At 36.9% G+C, this 20893-nt stretch overlaps 1 protein-coding gene across 2 annotated transcripts in view; it reads right to left on the bottom strand.

The window, feature by feature from the left end:
• Window positions 1-20893, bottom strand: part of PLEKHM3 (pleckstrin homology domain containing M3) — a 210109-nt gene that overhangs the window by 166862 nt on the left and 22354 nt on the right. For both annotated transcript variants that reach the window (XM_027873652.1, XM_027873653.1), the window contains exon 3: window positions 1226-2155. In XM_027873652.1, coding sequence (XP_027729453.1) covers window positions 1226-2155 — 930 coding nt within the window. The remainder of the gene's footprint in view (window positions 1-1225; window positions 2156-20893) is intronic.

The raw sequence follows: 20893 nt of genomic DNA, 5'->3' as shown, positions 1-20893 counted from the left end.
GTTCTGGAAAAAAAAATTCTCCTCCCCCTGAAACCCGCAAATCTAAAAGACAGGAATGCAAATTTTCTCTATTAGACAAAAGTCTTTTTTTATTCTTAACCTCATTGTTCATAAATTGTGAGTGGGGTTTATTTCAAGAAGGATGATTTTTAAAACGGATCCTACTTAAATTATTCTACAGATAAATATTTTATTTAAATAATAAATTTTAGATAATTACTTTGAATTAAGATTTTCTCAGAACAACATTTAGTTTTGGGGAAGAAAGAAGTAGAGTTTTGAAAGATCATAAGTTGACTAATACCCCTTTTTTTACATCTGGTAGTAATACAGTTGCTCTAGAAGATATCAGCTGTCCCATTCTTCCCCCTGAAAATGAGATACTGGTTCATTGGATGGGTTATGAACCTGCTAAATAAGTGACTTTTCATTTTAGCCAGCCTTCCAGATTCTCACCTAATAGGATCAGATGAGATCACTGTCAGAAGACAGTTACTGACTCTAGGAATTACCAGTACTTTCTATTGATATCTTTTTTTTAAACATTACCTACATTTCCCATCTGTATATTTCTAGTACCCCATTCCAAAGACCAATCCTTCATAACAAAGAATAAAAAAGAGGGTAAAAAAATCATCTCAGTAAAACTAACCAGCATACTCAAAAAGTCTGCGATGTCCCCCACTTCTGCAAAGCAGAGGGGGAACCTTCTCACATCTCTTCTTAAGAGCAGCCCTTCCTAAGAGAGTTGTGAGTCTATCTTTGGAGACAAAATTCTTACCTGGGATCAAACTTCAGTTGCCAAATGTGCAATGACCCTTACTCAGAGACTGAAGGCCTGGGTTCTAGTTCTGCTTATGCTTTGATCACATTACCTTTGATCCTGAGTATCTGGTGAAATCTAAGCAAGTCACTTCCCTTCCGGGGTCCTTAGTTTCCTTATATGGAAAATGGGGAGTGGGGTGGACTAGATAATCTTTAAGGTCCCTTCCAACACTAGGTCTATGATCCTATTATTATATGGCTCCATAAATTGGTCTATAATCATTGTTTGCATGAGGATGGGTTAATGTTTTTAAACTGCTTTTGGTTTCTCAGAGAAAAGGTATTTTCATCAATGGGAAGTCACTTTGTTTCTGGAGGGAATTTCTATAATACTCTCATGACATTCTGAATTTCCTTTAACTATATTTTAGGATGGAATAAAATACACTTTGCTTCTTACCTGCGCACTTAAAACTCTGAGCGGTGAGACCTCTTTCCAAGGACAAGGTTGTGAGAATACTCAGGAAACTGGTAGTCACAGACCGGCGTTTGCTCTTCCTGAGATCATGCCCACCCATCTGATCCCTAGATTTGTTTCTAAGGGTGACTTGTAAGTTTTGCCCTGAACTCCTGGCTGCATTGGCAGCTGTTTTCAGGGCCTCCATCCATTCTTGTGCCCTTTGCTGAGTCTCAGCCCGTAGGCGGAGGACATCTTGTGGGAAGATGACTTGAAAACAGGAGTCACAGTCATCCAGGCTGTCAGTCTGAACAGCTAGGCATACATCGACATTGTAGCTCAGCAGGGGATCCTCATCTAGGCGACCGGGCTGAAAAGCCATGAGATAGGCTTTACTCAGTACAAAAGTAAAAGCCTTCCAGTTATTTTGGACAGTGAGTCTATAAAGTGTCCCAGACTTGAGGATGTTTTGGTACTGTTTGGAGCAGTCTATGAAAGCAGTTGATTGGAGCAGCCCACTGGACTTCTGTAAGCACTGAGTATGTAGAAAGTCATCATGTCCTAGCACTGCTGAGTTTTCCAGTTCATCGCGTTGCCCCATGTAAGTTGGCATGGCAGCATGCACCACCTCCCAAAGTTTCTGTCCCCAGTCCAAGGCTTCCCATGGTGAGTCTGCCTTCAGTTGTAGCTGTGTGTTGTCAGACAGGACTGTATCCACCGTTCTGGTCTCAAGGTTGCCCAGGACCGATATGTTCTGGAAGCGTGAAAGCTGGTAAGTAGCATAAAGGTTCTGATTGCCACTGTTATCAAGACAGTAGAAGTACAGATTATACGGTGAAAGTTCAGCATAACAGCTTTGCCAGTAACTGTCATGATCTTTCCTAATTTCAAGGTAACCCTTCTTCAGAATATTTGGGAATGTTTGTCTATGTTCTGGAAGAAAAAGAATAAAAAACTGATTAGTTTTGAAAACTCAAGTGTACATCACTTTAGCTCATATTAAACAAAGTGGCAGGCAGGATTCCAAGCTGGTGGCTCATATTTGGTGAGATATAAAAGGTGAAGTGGAGAAAGTTTTGTTTTAAAAAGAAATTAGAAGGAACTTGAGAGATTACCTAGTCTAACCCCTTCTTTTTACATGTCAGGAAACTGAGACTTATTGGGATGATGTGATTAATCAAAAGTCACACAACTAGTAAGTGATGTTCAACCCAGGGCTGCTGATTCTAAATCTAGCGAATTCTCACTACCTCATAGTTACAGAGATGACCATATTCTAAATTTCAGGAATGGAAGATGCTACCCCCTAAATCTTAATACAAACATATTCAAATAAATGATGAAATCCTAGAGAACAGTATGACTCACCCCTCTGGGGCAAAGGTCCTTTGCTTACAAAATATCTGCACTACCTATAGCATAGTGGCTTTGTGACAGTGATGCCAAAAAAAAAAAAAAGAGAAAAAGTAAAGAACATCAGTGAGTCTTTTAAAAATACGAATAGAAGAGAAAAGAAAAGAAGTCCAATGGAAGACAAAAAGAAGGGCAACACTGGAACTAATGTGCTGAATTTTTAATATACCTTTTTAAAAAGTCAATCTGTGTATAACAGAGATTCCCAGTTTCATACACAATCTTCCAAAAGCTCTTTTTCGTATATAGAAATGTTCATGTTTGATATGAGAGCTCATCAGAGAATTGTAAAAGAATAACAGAAATATAATAATATAGTTAACTAAATAGTAACTAAACAGAAATATAACAAATAAAAATTTAAAATAAATGTTGAGTCAAAATATGAAAATTTCAATTAAATTTATAGTCTTGTAGGGGTGGGGAACCTGCAGCCTCGAGGCCACATGTGGCCCTTCATGTCTTCAAGTGTGGCTTGACTGAATGTAAACTTCACAGAACAAGTCCCCTTAATAAAAGGATTTCTTCTGTAAAATGTGGACTCAGTCAAAAGGCTACACCCAAGGACCTAGAAGGCCACATGTGGCTTTGAGGCCGAGGTCACAGCTGGTAGGGGGACTACAGGCATATACAAGATCAAATATTTTTAATGTGTTGATTTGCTGACTTTTTTCCTCTTTTTAATTTTCTTTTTATAAGGGTTAAGTCTCTGGGAAGAGGACCTACCAATGAAATGTAAGTGACATAAACAAAAAACCTTTAAATAAAAATTTATTTCTTAAAAGCTTAAACAAAGAGCATATTTTAAGAACTCCAGTCTCACTGAGTACAAATCCTATTAGCAAAGTACAAAAAGAAGAAAAAAAATCTAAACAAAAAATTATAGTACTTTCACATTTTAGATTAATGTCTTAGTCCAACTCAAAAAAGCTGTGATCTATGATTGTGATAGAATACTACTATGCTATCAGAAATGATAAGCTCAGTGATCTTAGAAAAACATGGAAAGACTTGCACAAAACGATGAAGAGTGAAATGAGCAAAACCAAGAGAACACTGTATATAGTAACAGCAATAATATTGTAAGAATGACTTGGAGGGAATAAGTAATTTTGACTATCATAAAAACCCAAATTAACTATAAAGGACATATGAAGAAAGATGCTATCTTTATCCAGAGGAAGAAATGATAAATAGAAGTATGTATAGAATAATTTTATATAATATATACCTATTTGTATCTAATGGTAGCCATCTCTAGGGCAAAGGAGAGAAGAAAAAAAGGGGAAAAATTTACATGATAATATTAGTATATATTTAAAAGGAATAGCAAGTTGTACATAATAGAGTTACAGTTTCATGTGCAATCACCTTTTTTTATTATGTTATGGAAATGCCTGTTTTATACCATAAACTAAAAAATTAATTAATTAATTGAACCCTCTTATCTGAATGCTTTATGATAATGCTTTGGTGAAAAGACATTTGTTCTGAAAAAAAAATCTTGGTGAAATAGGCTTCTTTTGTAGAACTTTGATATAAGGCTTTAACAATTCATTGGTCAAATAGTGTGAGGTTAAGGAGTTATAAGGCCATGTTTTCCAGGCAACATTTCAATGGGTACCGTGTTCTGAATAAAGAAAAGACAACCTGGCTAAATTACCTTGAAGCTCTGATGTCACTCTACCAGATGTTCTGTTGGTTAGTATCCCCAACTTTCCTTCAGTTGTTATAGCTGTGATTATAAAGTTGTGGAGGTTCAGGGATTAAAAAAAAAAGTAGCTTTAAGAGGGACGCTCATTTTTCTTATTGGTCCAAACATCTGAGTTTATTGGTGTAGGGAACTCCTGTTAAGAAATTCCATTTACCAATGCACAATAGCAACTCTTCAGCAACTTAAGTATTCAGAGAGTTTTCAGGAACTCTTAAGAGGTTTAATGACTTACTTGCCCAAAGTCACTCAGATGGGGCAGCTAGGTGGCACAGCGGATAGAGCACCAGCCTTGGATTCAGGAGGACCTGAGTTCAAATCTGGTCTCAGACACATAACACTTACTAGCTGTGTGACCCTGGGCAAGTCACTGAACACACTGCCTACCCAAAAAAACCAACACAAAACAAAACAAAACAAAAAAACCCCAAAAAACAAAGACAAAATACTCCACAAACCAAACTCACTCAGAAAGTATCTGTGTTCTAAACCTCAAAGGCCAACTCTCCTTCCTTCCTCCTTCCATCCTTCCTTCCATTCTCTATACATTGCCTCCAGATGCTCAGTCTTCATATGTGCTGCCTGAACCATCTTGATGCTCCTACAGTATCTCTACTCTATCTGTCCAAGTTACAAATTTATAATAATAAAATGCAGTACTTTACTGTCTTAACAAAACTTGATTGTCATTTGGGTAACTTTTCTTATGCTTTATCATTGCACATACCAGGTTGGAACTATTCTCTGCTTGGTATTTTGTTTTCTGAGGAGTTTCCTAAATTTTAACTTAGTAAAATTGCATACAAATATAAATAAATTTAACCATCCCCTAAAGAGGACAAATAAAATTCCCAAAGGTTGTGAAGGAAGAGAAAAATAGGAATCTAGATCTTAAAATAGCAAACAATCAAAAGAAATGAAAGTCAAAGAAAAACCAATTTTATTTGCTCTTCATCTCTAGCCCTGACATTCATTAGTATTTCTGTGCTAATTCAAAAGCCATTAATTTCTTTGAAACCTACACTAATCTCTTTGTAAGTACAGATAATGGCACAGTATTATCCTCTAATCATCTTACTTTTCTGTTAATCCAATAAAGGAAGCAGAGCTGTCAGAGACACTGAAATAGTGCCTACCCCTTTCATTTCTATCAAGTACAGATGATAGGTTCAACCTACTTCACAATAATACTCATGACCATACTTCTCTCCAACATCCCTCTGAGGACCCACAAGCTCACCTGCTTTACAGCCAGGAAAATAAAAGCTATCGCTATTAGAAAGGAATTTTCCTCCCATCTCCCTGTATTCATAGAGTGCTTTACTACAGCTCTTGCAAATTAAGATTTTCTTAACAGGGGAATAATCAACAGTCAGCTCAATTAAAACAAATTTATCATACTCTATGAGTCAGACAAATGGATGCTGGCAATAGGCATATTAATCAAGAAGTCCCATTACTATCTCTCGAATGTACTCCCTTCTTTTGTTTCACTGATGTACAAAGAAGGTAAAAGATATATTTCCATTCAGCGTTCCTCAATTTCTGCCCAATAGCATCTCTTATCTTTGCTGCCTCTTTTGTCTGTTATTTCTAAACAGGGAAAGAAAGGGGGTTAATAAAGTGCATTTTGTGCTATAATGTCCTGGAAAAAAAAAAAGAAAGTAACTGAAGATATTTTGTGATGCACCTCCTCTTCTCTGAATAGTTTGCTCATATTATGAAGTGTATGTATATATGCTTTAAATATACATATATTATACATATATGTTTATATTACATGTATACATGTTTATACATGTATATCTTATACACATATGTATACTATATATGATTTTGGAGGTTCAGCTACCTAATATTTCTTTTTCTTTATATTCAAATTATTTTTATTGATTCTACATTGGTAAATCAGAAGCTATGTAGTCAAGTCTAGAAATTTAATCAGCTTACTAGTGTTCTACTCTTGCCTAAATTGATGACCTTTTTCAGTTAATGTTCTTTCTCATACCCAGTCTTTCAAAAATAACGTGATCATTATATTCCCCAAGGTCCTCTTCTAAAGTTTAACTCTGAAGCTTCTTTATGACATTAGAAGATCCAGAAAGCAAAAGCACTATAAAGTGCTCTGAATTTGGAAATGGTTTATGTACAGACCCAGTGATGGATTGACTGCACATCTGTTACCCAAAGATCAGCTCAGCTAAATGTAGAGAAGATAAGTGCCACGTGGTTGTCCTCCATGGGGTAGGAGGTTGGCTATTTGTGACCACAGAAGCTTAGGAAGATTGTGTACTTAAGGCTTAGGAGTCATGGATTGCATTAATGGAACAGTGTTGTTGTTCACTTGTTTTAGTCATGTCTGACTCTGTGACTCTATCTGGGGTTTTCTTGGCAAAGATACTGGAGGGATTTACTATTACTTTCTCCAGCTCATTCTACAGATGGGGAAACTGAGGCAAACAGGGTTAAAGTGACTTGGCCAGGGTCACACTGCTAGTATGTGTCTGAGACCAAATTTGAACTCATGTCTTCCTGACTCCAGGTCGGGTGCTCTATTCACTGTACCACCTAGCTGCCCCTAGTGGAACAGTTCTCAACAGCAATAAAATCACACATTTTAAAAAAAGATAATTAAATATACAACCAATTATTTTTATTACAGATTCTTCAGATATATTTTTAAAGTATTATTTCCATTTCACCAATAAAGAAAGAGAATCATAGAAAGGTGACTTTAGTGGGACAATACTTCCTTATTAAAAACTGTTTGCCATCCTATTGCCTTTCTACATTTTGTTAAAGCTCTGGTTCATCTCATTTCCTCTTCTGGTACAGAGCCTAATTTCTTCTTAACATGCAACAGTGTTTTGTACACAGCAGGTATTTAATAATTGTTAGTGACCAAAGAGGAAATGAGTAATTTTACCTGCCAGACATCTTTTGTAATCAGCACCACCATCCCATTTCATAAGAACATCTTCATTCTGTGGGACAGGAAATTCTTCAAAGTGGCTTTTTTCTGCAGAATTGGATGATAATGTTTGGGGAAGTTTTTATAACAACCAAAGCACAAATGTGGTGATTTGATGTGTATTTCTTTAAGAAAAACAACAATTGGACCTGCCAATTCAGAAAACAAGAACAAGCTGGGGAACAAATTCCACCCAACTTCCAGTACTGGATCTATGCTCCTCTGCCATTTGGGAAGCACTGTGGTGATCTCTGAAGAATGTCATTGCCATGAGAGCCAGAAAAACAGGAAGCTCTGGACTAAGGTTTCTGTTATTATTCTCTATGATTATGGTTACTTTAAGAGCAGCATTGCAAGACAAAGCCACTCTCTTTATTGTGCTATACAAAAAATGGGTCTGCTTCTTGGTAAAAAGCATTTTGATGAAATTCTCTACTACTGAATTCCCTTCTCTCCCACACCTGCATCTAGAGCAAATGTTTAGGATACATTCTCTTCTCGTAAAGGTCACAAACATACTTATGAAATGAAACATAGGAGAACCAACTTGAATGCCCTATAGAAAACAGGTACTCGAGTGAACCCAGTTCTTCAACTATGTAAAGCAGGTTTTGGAAATCTATTTTTAGCAGCAAGATCTACAGTCTTTCTCTAGCCCAGTGGTGTTACAGACAGTAAAGGCACTCAGTTCATCCCTTACTGGATGTCCTAGCTAGTCAGTAGGCCATGTATCAGTCAGAGAGAGTGGAAAGTCTCCAGAATTCTCTTTAGCCTAGGTCTTCTCCAGGTGAAAAGTTTCTAATCACTTTTATAGTCACATTTCTATAGCTTTAAGATTATTTTTATTTGCTTATCTTGACTAATAAATGTCTGTATTCATATAAATTGCAATCTAATGTATTCTCTTCCAAGGATTACCTAAGTCTGACTCTAGACCAAATCAAACAAAAAAAATTATTAAACATTTATTATCAAATGGAATTCAATATGAAACAGGTCAATCTTGGATTCTACAGCTGTGATTCTATGGGACTTAAATACTAAAGGATTTCATTGAAACCAATTTTATACTAGAAGATAGCCTCACAGAACACACTTTAAAGAGAGTATTAAAATAAAGTTTCCCATGTATTGTTATAATTTCCAAAAACCCAAATAATGATCATTCAAGGGCAGCCTTATCTAATGGGAGGAAGACTAGAGTTAGGAAATACAGCTTTTATTTCTATATGGTACACTGTGATTTCATTGGCCAATATGGGAACTCCCTCCACCAAAGCAAATCACAATCCAGCTATAATTGATAGTTTTAGAGAGTTGCCTTACAATTAATATCAAAAGTGGGCTCTGATCCCAGGTCTCCCTGACTCCAAACTCAGGGTGCTCTCCTCCTGTTCTGCCTCCTCTCCTGCAGCATAACCTCAGAGCAATCACAACCTCTTTGTCTTTCAGATTCTGCCTTTACAAAAGCGAACCACTGCTATCACAGGAGCATTAGGAGAACCAGAGAGGAATATGATGTGGTAAGAAGGGCCTGATTAGGCTGGCCCACTAACAATCAGGTTTGGAATAGGAATGAAATGAAACACTCGACTATCTAACGATTAACAAAAGATTTAGTTAGCCACAGCACGCAAAGGACACTCATCCAGAATACAGCTTCACTCTGCGGTGGCCATGCTGGTGCAACAGTCAAGCCTAAGGGTAGAGTTCCTAACTTCGCACAGGCAAGTTTTAGTATTTGAGCCACCAGTCAGAAGTCAAGTAAGTTTCAAGGATGATATCAATGCCTTTTAAGGAAAGACTACAGTCTAAGTTACCTGACAGTAGTCTCAACTACTTGGTAGCTAAGACATGATTACCTACTTGGAAATAGTCTGTTCTGCCATTGCTACCAATATTTGCCCTTTACCACCACTCCTTCGGTATTTCCTGGCCTACCAGGCAGGGTGCTGTTTACCTAGGATCCCCATGGCAGGGTTAATACCAAATCTCTACTCCTTTAGAGAGTTCTGTAGAGGAACTGCCCTCTTCTTGAACAACGGTTAACTAGTTAGTTTCACGTCCAACCTGTCACCAGAAAACAAGCTACCTCCCTACAATCCCAACTTAGCACTTTAAGTCTTCTCTGGGACAGAACTGTCCAATGACTACTGGGTACTTTACTGGCAGAAATGTGGAGGATCCCACCATTCTAAATTATAGTTACCAATGGCTCCTCTGAGCTTGCCTTTGCCGTTGCCCACTCCAGTAATAGTTCTACTAGGTCCTGCACTGCACCCTACTTGACTGCTTGCTGTCACTAGGGCCTATAATGCTGCTCTCTGTCATTGCCTCCCATAAATGTACTTTTTTGGGACCAAGTATTATCCCCCTGAGGTGGGACCTGAGACCTACTCCAAATGACAGGACCCAAACAGTACCCCTACACTGAGGTTTGCATTAAGGCCCAATCCAAAGGGTCCCCTCACCTACCCATTAATGAAACTTTCAGAAAGAATCAGTTTATGGGAGCAAAAGCATAAGCTATCTCTTCTTTTAAACTTTTTAAACAGATGTAGTTCCCCTCTCTTCAGCAAATTAACTGAAGTGAATTTGGTATGTTTGTCCACACCACCAATTTCAGAAATGTCTTTCAGCTCCCGGGGAAGATCAAGCACTGTCCTTTCAAGTATTTCCCCCCATGCCTTAAACCAAAGATTCTCAACAAAGTCCATGTGACACAGCCCTCAATGGCCTCCTAAATATCACAAAATGTTCCAAGTGGTTCCTTGAGCACAGTTCTTAGACAATCTCCAAATTCTGATCCTTAGGGAGGCCCCATACACACTGTAACTGGTGAACCTAGAGACCACTACGCTCTCCTAATACAAAATTGACACAAATTAAAAAAATAACAGTTTGTAGCATTTATCATCTTTAGGGCACAGTTCTTAAAGATGCAGAACATATCATACGTCTCTAGTTGCTAAATACCAACAATTTACCTCTTAGTTTCCCATGTGTTCATGGGGGACAGAGGCACAGGACACATCTGCGGATCTTGAGAGCATCTGCCATTCCCCTACTCCAACCACAAGAACAACACACTCATTCTGAGCCAATTGCTGTGTTTCAGGCTATTTTAGTGTTTCAGGTTGAGAAATGAAACAAAAGTGATACTCTTAAGCCAAATAATAGTTATCATAAGTAGGCTTACTCAGCCACAGCATGGCAAAAATACTCAACAAGTATAAAGTATAGATTGATTCAAATGAATACAGCTTCCTTGTTTTTTGCATTGGCCATGCTGGATCACCAATCAAGTCTGAGGATGAGCCACTCCTGTCTCTTCATGGGCTCGCTTTTATACTCAAGCCAACAGGAACTATGTCAATAACTAGAACCTTAGTTCCTTGGGATTACTCCTATCCCATATGGGAATTAGAAATGTGAGCACTAACAATAATTAATGCTGGTTAAGATGGCTCTTTCTACAAAGACCTAATACTAGAAAAAATACATTTTGATTTCTACTTGCTTTTTTAATTTCTGAAGCCAGTGTTCTGAGGTAGTGAACAAAAAAGTTAGGAACTGCTATTTACTACACCAGTACAATGAATGACACTCTAACTCAAGAATAGGATTTCAAAAAACTGTGATAGTCTAAGAAGAGAAAATCAATATTCAAACTGTAATTCACTGCCACTACTTCCAACCAAACATTTCTATAAGGAAAAAGGTTAACTTCTTATGAATACAGATTTATAAATATTAAAGTGTGCCCTGGATAGAAAGTGGGTTCATTATTTGTAACCACCCACTATTAGAATTAGTAGGACTAGAATAGCTCTTTGAGATTCACAGAATGTCCAAACTAGAAGACATACCTAGTCATCATCTAGTCCAACCCCTTCAACTTGCAACTAAATTACAACAGCCTCTAGTCTCTGATTTCCTTCAACTTATCTTTCATACTGCTGCCGGAGAAATCTTTTTACAACACTTTATTAATGTCATCCTACTTCTCAAGAGCCTACAAAGGCTCTCCATTATATGGCATTAAGTCCAAACACTTCTATTTAGCTTTCAGGTCCACCATGATATTGTAACTATCCAGCAGAATTTCCCACTATTCCTCTACACACACTTTTTACTCCAGTCAAGCTTTTCTCACTGTCCCTTATACTGTACATGCTCATTCACAATCCATCTCGAATTTGCCTTCCTCCACAATGTCGTTTCTGATTATTGCACTCCACAGGGGTCTCTTCCATATCTTCCCACTTAAAAATTCCATTATAGATATAGTAAATATCACATACTTTTGTACTTGATTGCTCTCTAATTATTTCATGTGTTACTCTTATCCCCTACTTCTCTTCAATGAAAACGAAAATTTCTTGAGAGTAGAAATCCTGTTCTTTCGCATTCTTTCTATCACTTAACCTAGTGCTGAATGTAATATGAATGCATAGGAAAGAGTTACTGCTCGAGTGAAGTAGACTTAGGTTCCAATGTCATCCCACAGACCTAGAACAGAAGTCAGGAGACCTGTGTAATAGTCCTATACTCATTACTACCTTGCAAGTTACTTCTCTGGGCTTTTCTTTCATCTGTAAAATGAAAGAATAAGGCTAGCAAATCTCTAAGGCCATTCTATCTCTAAATTCTATGATTCCTTCATGAATTTATTTGTGAACTTGGATAAGTCATCCATGCCCTTTGTCTGATTTTCCTGATCCGCAAAATAGGGAAAACACCTAGCTCTCAAGTGTTTATTAAGAAATAATAACAATAGCTCATATTTATATAACACTTTTAAGTTTTACAAAATGAGTTAGATATCCATTCAAACTCTAGAGGAAAAAAAAAGACTAGTGACTTCTTTGCCAGTTACTCAATAGCACTTTCTATTCTAAAAACATTATTCTCTTTATATTCCTAGTTATGAACAACAGAGGCATTGTGGAAATTAATCTATTCTTGTCAACTTCCCTTCTCCTATGTGATTCTAACTAGAATATCACAGACATAAGTATTTTAAAAGCAAAGGTTTCCTGTCTATTGAAAGAAGACTATTCAATATACAAATATATAAAGGCAACTTTAGAAGACAGAAAAAGTAATTATCTGGAAGATCATATATACAAACCTACTGATATATTTGTCAGAGAAGGTGGGTAGAAAACATTCCTTCCAGAGCTAAGGCTACCAGAATGAATAATATTTCAATGTCTTCACAAAACCACAAAAATTTAAGACTGTTTGGGAACTCAGATATAATTCAGTATAATGCCATTATAATGTCTACAAATAATTCCTGAAGAGATGAAAATGTCCCAGGCCACACATAGCTTGACAGTCCTACCAGGATTAGAACTCTGGTATCCTGAGTTAATCTCTTACTCTTTTAACTATAGTACATTGCCTCTATTTGTAGGAAGCCATATGAGTCCCACACTGCTTTAGAGTTGATTTGATTTGATTTGAGTGTAGTATACATGTGATATTACATATCAATGTTCTCCCTAGCCCCATAAGAAAATACATTTCAGAATCACATAATGTGAGAACTGGAAGGGATCTTCCTCAGCTACATTTTTTGTAGGGTTCTCACCCAGAGGCAAATGTTGAAAACTTGTCAATGGGTGTGTATTTGATTTCCTGGTAGTTTTTAGTAGCCAGTACTCTTGATCTTAGCCTAAACAGGCCAAGAAGCTCATTAGCCAGAATTAAATATCTTAAACCCTGAGTGCTAACAACTATTTAAATTCATGTTTTCCTTTAGCAATGTTTTCCCTTATGCCTAATTTTTCAAAAGAATGAATCACAAATTCTCCAACCTCTGCTCAACTGTTTCAAGCCCTCCAGAGCACCATCAACCTCGTCCAGATACGTCAATCAACCAATTAAAAAGCATTTATTAAATCCTTACTATGTACCAGGCTAAATGTCACACTCTTTGTAGATACAAAGAATGAAACAATCCTTACTCCCAAGGAGTTTGCATTCTAACAGGAGAGAAAAGTACATGTGTGTATACAGAGAAAAAATATAAACAGAATAAATACAACATTGTTAAATACAAAGTATCTTTAGGAGAGAAAGAACTAGTAGTGGGGGAGGAAGAAAGGTGATCAGGAAAGGCTTCATGTAGAAGGTGATGCTTAAGTCAAGCCAAGAGTAAAAGAAGGATTCTGTGAGGCAGAGGGGAGGAAGGAGTGCATTCTGGGCATGGGGGATGGCCAGGGAAAAGGCATGAGATATGGAGTGTCATGTTCAAGGAATAGAGAGAAAGTGATCTGGCTATATCATAGAGTGATGAAGGCGGAGTAATATAGAACAAAGCTGGAAAATACAGGTTGTGGCCAGGTTGTGAAAGGTTTAGAAGCTAAAGAGAGGAGTTTATATTTTATACTGGGGGTAGGCGAGGCACCAGAGTTGAATGAATAGAGGAGTGACACAGTCAGATCTACAGCTAAGGAAATTCTCTTTAGCAGCGGTATGGAATATGGACTCCAGCAGGGAGAAACCCGGGGCAGGGAGACAGAACAGGATGGCATTGCAATAATCTGGGAGAGAGATGAAGAAGGCCAGAACGAAGGTACTAGCTGTGTGAGTTGAAAGAAAGGTCAGATGCAAGAGATGTTGTAGAGGTAGAAACAGAGAGTTTCAGCAATTGATACGTGAAGTAAGGAAAGTGAGGAGTCAAGGATGACACTCAGGTTGTAGTGTGGCCTTCAAAAAGAACAAGGAGTTTGGAAGAGGGGTGGGTTTGAGGGAAAGACAACTTGGCACGTGTGGAGCTTGAAATGTCTCTGGGAGATCCAATCTGAAATGTCCAATTAGCAACTGATGATGCTCAGGGGACAGACTGACACTGGACATGTAGGTATTAAGTCATCTGCATAGAGATGATAATTAAGCCAACAGGAGCTGATGGGATCACCAAGTGAAAGAGAATATAGACCATAAGAGTATAATAGCATAAGAGAAGAGAGCCTAGGGCAGAACCTTAGAGAACACCCACAGTTAGGGGGTGGGATATGGATAATGAGTCAACAAAAGAGACTGTGAAGATCCAGGCTTTTGATAACTATAGTAAATCAAAACACAATCAGTTTAGTGTGAATTCTCCTTCTTGCTTTCTCTTTCTCCTATTCCAAGAGAAAGAGGTAGTGTTGTCATGAGTCACTTGACATTTTCCAGCAGAACTGGAACAAAAACATCAACAAAACAAAAACAGCAAAGTATTGGTACCAGGTCTTCAGAAAATAAAAATGACTAAAATAAAGGAGAAGCTGACCAGGCTTACTTTGCTGCCAAACCAAAGAACATTTGAACAACAGACAGTGTGGGGAAAAAAAGTAGTTTTGATTTTGGGAGCTTTAGCTTCTTTGATCTAAAGCAATTAATAAGAATTTTCTTTTGAATACTCAATTTTCATAATCTCAACAGCAGTCCCCCTAAAATTCACTTCCTAAAGTTACCATCAGTTTCTTGGGAAACTACTCTTAACATTTATAAAGAGCTAAAAATCTCTTTTCAGTTGAAAATCTAAATGAATTTATCAATATAAATTTGTTGTTCAGTGATATCCAACTCTTCATAAGTTCATGGACCATAACATGCTAATACTGTCCATGGGGTTTTCTTGGCAAAGATATTGGAGTGATTTGCCATTTCCTTTTCCAGTGTATCACTATACATACATTAACTCAAACCTGGCTTACTTATCTTCCTCTATTAATGGGCAGGTGAGCAGGCATAGAAGCACATAAAATAAGACTAGAACAATGGAAAGGGCACTGAATTTGAAATCAAAGGATCAGAGTTTAAATCCTAGTTATGCTTCTTAACTACGCATGTAATCCTGAACAAGTCATTCTCTAGAACTTAATTTACTCATCTGTAAAATGATGAGATTAGACTAGATGACTAGACTAGACTAGCTCTATGCTCATGTAATTTATCATCTTCATTCAATGCTTATTTTTTGTTAGTTAACTCCTCATATGATAAATTCTTTGAAGCCGGGGCACCGTATCCTCTATAGTAAATGTAACCCTCCTAACACATCTCAGTGCTACACAGACATATAAAAATAAGGTGCTTATGATGATGAGGGATAAAGATCAACCATAGATAAGGACCAAGAACACATTTTCAAAGGATTTAGTATTTATATTTACATTCATATTTCAAAATGAGATGATAAGAAAAGGATAAAATGTGATTAATACACATAAAATGTATTGTAGTAATAAAGTATTATTTAAATGCTGACTAGGCTTATTATGTAAGTTATAATTATTAGTGGTGAATTCTAGACTGGTGCTCATCTTTGCTTTCCAGTTGATGTTCATTTTTCAACTTTCCCTAACCAGTAAACAATTGATTAATTTTAGTTTTGTGAACCACTACTCCTATGATGTCTTCTTCAGAAATATCTATTTTCCAAAAATTCATCCTTATTCATTTTGCTTTGTTTTGTGTACATAGATACTATACTAAAATTTGACAACAGAGTCCTTCTGAAATTGTGAAGCCTTGGAACCATCAAATAGAAAGTTAAGAGTGCAACTTTAAATACCAGAGGTGTCAAATACATAGTTCACAAGACTAAAATGCAACTGGGAAATATTTAACAAAATAAATCACAGTACAATAAAACAGATAATATTACATTTCATAATTAAGTCAACATGTGACCTGCAGGGATTCTGATGTATGATTTAGTAGCCCCTGCTTCTATTGAGTCTGACACCACAGTACTACACTAATCTGTAACATCATTTCTTTCATCCATTTTCTAGCTATATCATCGGATACTAGAGAGTAAGTCACTGGATGCTCAGAGTTGAGCTATAATAGTGGTAAAGCCGGAATACCATGGTTAGGATATAATTCTTTTTTCAGGGTTAGTATCTCTGGATATCTTTACAAGTGTTAGTAGAGAGGACCAGGGAAGAACGTATAATGATGCTGGGGAAAGACAGTTGTACTATTTTAATGTTTTCCATCAGAAGTTGTGTTCAGATTTCATTTTTCCCAAAAGGAGGATACCTGATTCATTTCCAATTTTTGGTGAACTCAAAAAGAGCTACTATGAATGTTGGATAAATATATACGTGTATACATGTATATATATGTGTATACACACTCACACACACACACACACACACACACACACATAATTTTCCTCTTTAAAAATGTTTTTGGAGTATAGGCCTAGAAGTTGTATAGCTGAGTTAAAGAATTAATTTCTGGGCATTAGTTCCATTTTTTAAGTATCTAAAAATTTTTAAATAATTCAGTTAATATTTTATTATTTCTCCAATTACATGTAAAAACAATTTTAACATTTATTTTTTGAAAACTTCAAATTCCAAATTCTCTCCCTCTCTTCCCCCTCATTGAGAAGGCAAGCAATTTGATATGTTAAACATGTGCAGTCATACAAAATATGTTGTGAAGTAAAACAAAGACAAAAAAAACCCAAGAAAAATAAAGTAAAAAAAAAAAAGTATGTTTCAATCTGTATTCAGATACCATCAGTTCTTTCTCTGGAGATGGATAGTATTTTTCATCATAAGTCCTTAGGAATTATCTTGAATAATTGTTTTGCTGAGAATAGCTAAGTCATTCACAGTTGATCATTGTACAATATTGCTGTACTACGTATGATGTTCTCTTGACTCTGCTCACTTCATTTTGCATCAGTTGATATAAGTCTTTCCAGGTTTTTCTGAGAGCATTCTGCTCGTCATTTCTTACAATACAATAGTATTCTATCACCATCATGAGTCCCAACTTGTTCAACCATTCCCCAACTGATGAGCATCTCCTCAATTTCCAATTGTTTGCCACCACAAAACAAGCTGCTATATTTTTTGCACCTATAGGTCCTTCTCCTTTTTGTTTTTTATCTCTTTGGGATACAAACCTAATAGTGGTGTTGTTTGAGTCAAATGCACAGTTTTATAGCCTTTTGGGCACAATTCCAAATTGTTCTCCTGCATGGTTGAATTAGTATACAACTCCTCCAACAGTGCATTAGTGTCTCAATTTTCCCATATCCCTTCCAACATTTGTCATTTTCCTTTTCTGTCATATCAGCCAATCTGATAGGTGTGGGCTGGTACCTCAGAGTTGCTTTAATTTGCATTTCTCTAATCAATAGCAATTTAGAGCATTTTTTCATGTGACTATAGATAGCTTTGATTTCTTCTTCTGAAAACTGCCTGTTCATATCTTTTGACTATTTATTGGTTGATGAATGCTCTTATTTTTATAAATTTGACTCAGTTTCCCCCTATTTATCCTATTTTCTTTCTCCGTTAACCCTGCCCATCCTCAAGTGTTTTGCTTCTGACTACTGCCTACCTCAATCTGTCATCCTCTCTCTCAGTCACTCACCACCTTATTTTATCCCTTTCCTCTCCTACTTTCCTATATGGTAAGATATATTCCTATACCCAACTGAGTGTGTATGTTATTCCATCTTTGAGCAAATTCCAATAAGGGTAAGGTTCATGCACTCCCCTCTACTTTCCCTATATTCTACTCCACTACAAAAGCTCTTTTGTGCCTCTTTTATGTGAAATAATTTACTCCCATTCTACCTCTCCCTTTCTTCTTCATCTGTTGCATTCCTTTTTCTCATCTCTTAATTTTGTTTTTTTTTTAGATAATCATCTCATCATATTCAACTCACAATCATACCTTCTGTCTTTGTATACTCCTTTTAACTGCTCTAACAATAGAAAGCTCTTAGGAGTTTCAAGTATCATCTTCCCATGTAGGAATGTAAACAGTTTAACCTTATTGAATCACTTAAGATTTCTCTTTCCTATTTACCTCTTTATGTTTCTCTTGAGTCTTGTATTTGAAAGTCAGATTTTCTATTCAGCTCTGGTCTTTCGTCAGGAATGTTTGAAACTCCTCTGTTTCGCTAAATATCCATTTTTCTCCCTGCAGGATTACATGCAGTTTTGCTGGGTAGGTGATTCCTGGTTTTAATTCTAGCTCTTTTGCCCTCCAAAATATTATATTCCAAACCTTCTGACCCTTTAATATAGGAGTTTCTAAATCTTGAGTTATCCTGTCGAAGGTTCCATGATTCTTGCTACTTGCAATATTTTCTCCTTGACCTGGGAGCTCTGGAATTTGGCTATAATATTCCTGGGAGTGTTCATTTTGTAATCTCTTTCAGGAGGTGATGGGTGGATTCTTTCAATTTCTATCTTACCCCCTGGTTCTAGAACATCAGGGCAGTTTTCCTTGATAATTTCTTAAAAGACAATATCTAGGCTTTTTTTTAATCATGACTTTTAAGTAGTCCAATAATTCTTACATTATCTCTCCTTGATCTATTTTCCAGGTCATTTGTTTTTGCAATGAGATATTTCACATTTTCTTCTATTTTTTCATTCTTTTGATTTTGTTTGATTGTTTCTTGATGTCTCATGGACTCATTAGCTTCTACTTGTCCAATTCTAATTTTTAAGGAGTTATTTTCTTCATTGAGCTTTTGTACCTCCCTTACTTTTGGTCAGTTCTACTTTTTAAGGAGTTCCTTTCTTCAATGAAATTTCGTACCTCTTTTTCTATTTAGCCAATTCTGCTTTTTAAGGAGTTCTTCTCTTCAGTGAATTTTGTATATTTTTTTTTTCTGTTTGGCTAATTCTGCTTCTCAAGGCACTCTTATCTTTGTTGAATTTTTGTAACTCTTACCATTTGGCCTATTCTGCTTTTTAAGGTGTTATTTTCTTCATTATTGCTTTGTGCCTCCTTTACTAAGCTGTTGATTCTTTTTTCATGATTTTCTTGCATCACTGTTATCTCTTTTCCAAATTTTTCATCTACCTCTGTTATTTGATTTTTGAACCTCCTTTTTGAGCTATTCCAGGAAGTCTTTTTGGGCCCAAGACCAATTCACAATTTTCTTTGAAGCTTTGGATTTAGCAGTTTGGACTTGTTGTCTTCTGAGCTTGTGTTTTCATCTTCCCTGTAACCATAGTACTTTTCTACAGTCAAGATCTTTTTGTTGTTGTTTGCTCATTTTTCAAGCCTATTTCTTGACTTTTTAACTCTATGTTAAAGTGGGGCTCTGCTTCTAGAATGCAGGGGACACCCTTCCAAACTTCAGGATTTTTTGTGCAGCTGTTTTTGCAGCTAATTCTGGGGACCTGTAAGTTTTCTGTTCTTCTCAGGTAGTACAATCTAAGGAGCGATGTGTTTACTACTCTCTTAGCCTGGGCTCTGGTTTGTGAGCAACTACAAGCACTCTTTTCTACCCTGGAACTGCAACCAGAGTCTTTGCTCCTCTGGGGCCACAAACTCTGGTGTGCTAGTTTTCATCCTCACCCTAGGCCTGTGATTCAAGACTGTGACCTAGATCCAGGTATGGGAAATGAAACAGAGACTTGCACCCAGTGCCAGCAAAAGGAATATTATAGCCAAATTCTGGAGCTCCCAGGTCAAGGAGAAAATATTCCAAGTAGCATGAATCTTGTGTTATCCTGTCTAAGGCTCCTTCTGACCAGTTGTTAGACACACCTCCCTCCCCCTCATCACCTGTGGGCTGAGTGCTCCTGAAGCTGCTATTGCAATGATTCAGTCGCCCCCATTGCCTGCTACTGCTTTACTGGAGCACAGCCCGTGTTGGTGCAGCCTGCACTGGACTGTGCTCCACTCTCACTCTGGTGTGGCAGACCTTTCCTTCTGATCTCCTAAGTTGTCTTGGGCCAGATAGTTGGTTCACTCCATGCTTTTGTGGGTTCTGCCACTCCAGAATTTGTTTTGAGGTATTATTTAAAACTGTTTGGAGGGGAATATGGGAAAGCTCAGATAAGTCCCTGCCTTTTCGCTGTCATTTTGGCTCTGCCCCTCTCCAATTCATTTTTCAGAATGAATGGATCAATTCATGGCCCCATCAACAATGCTCTATTTTACCTGTTTCACTTTTGTCATCTTTGTCAGTTTGATAGATATGAGGTAGGACTTCAAAGATGCTTTAATTTACATCTAATTGTTAATGATTCAGAGAATTTTAAATATGACTGTTGACCCTAACCCTAACCCTAAGCCTAAGCCTAAACCCTAATCCTAAATTTGTAGGATTTCTTCTGCTGAAAAGTACCTGTTCATATCCTTTGACTATTTCTCTATTGGGAAATGGCTCTTAATTTTATACGTTTGAATCAGTTCCTTACATATTTTTGATATAAGAGATTTATTAGAGAAACTTCCTGCAAAGCTTTTCCCCAGTTATCTATTTCCCTTCTAATTTTTACAACATTAGATTTGGAATGGTCCCTTTTATCTTATGTGATCCTCTCTATTACTTGTTTAGGTATTAACTCCTTTTCTATTCTTAGATCTGAAAGGTAATATCTTCCTTGCTCCTCTAATTTGTTTATGACGTGAACTTTTATATTTAGGCCATGTAGCCATGTGGAGCTTATCTTTGTATATCAGTATATTTTCCTGAATATAAAGAAAGGTCACTATTCTCTCATTTCTCTTAAAGGAGATAGGCCTTTCTCATTACTTTCTAGATTGAAGAGCTATCTCAGCTTTGTATCTACTG

The sequence above is a fragment of the Vombatus ursinus genome, unplaced genomic scaffold, assembly GCF_900497805.2.
Source record: "Vombatus ursinus unplaced genomic scaffold, bare-nosed wombat genome assembly UNPS02014802.1, whole genome shotgun sequence".
In the NCBI taxonomy this organism is placed as follows: domain Eukaryota; kingdom Metazoa; phylum Chordata; class Mammalia; order Diprotodontia; family Vombatidae; genus Vombatus; species Vombatus ursinus.
The sequence above is the reverse complement of the archived record's forward strand: the minus strand, read 5'-3'. Positions and strand labels throughout refer to the sequence as shown.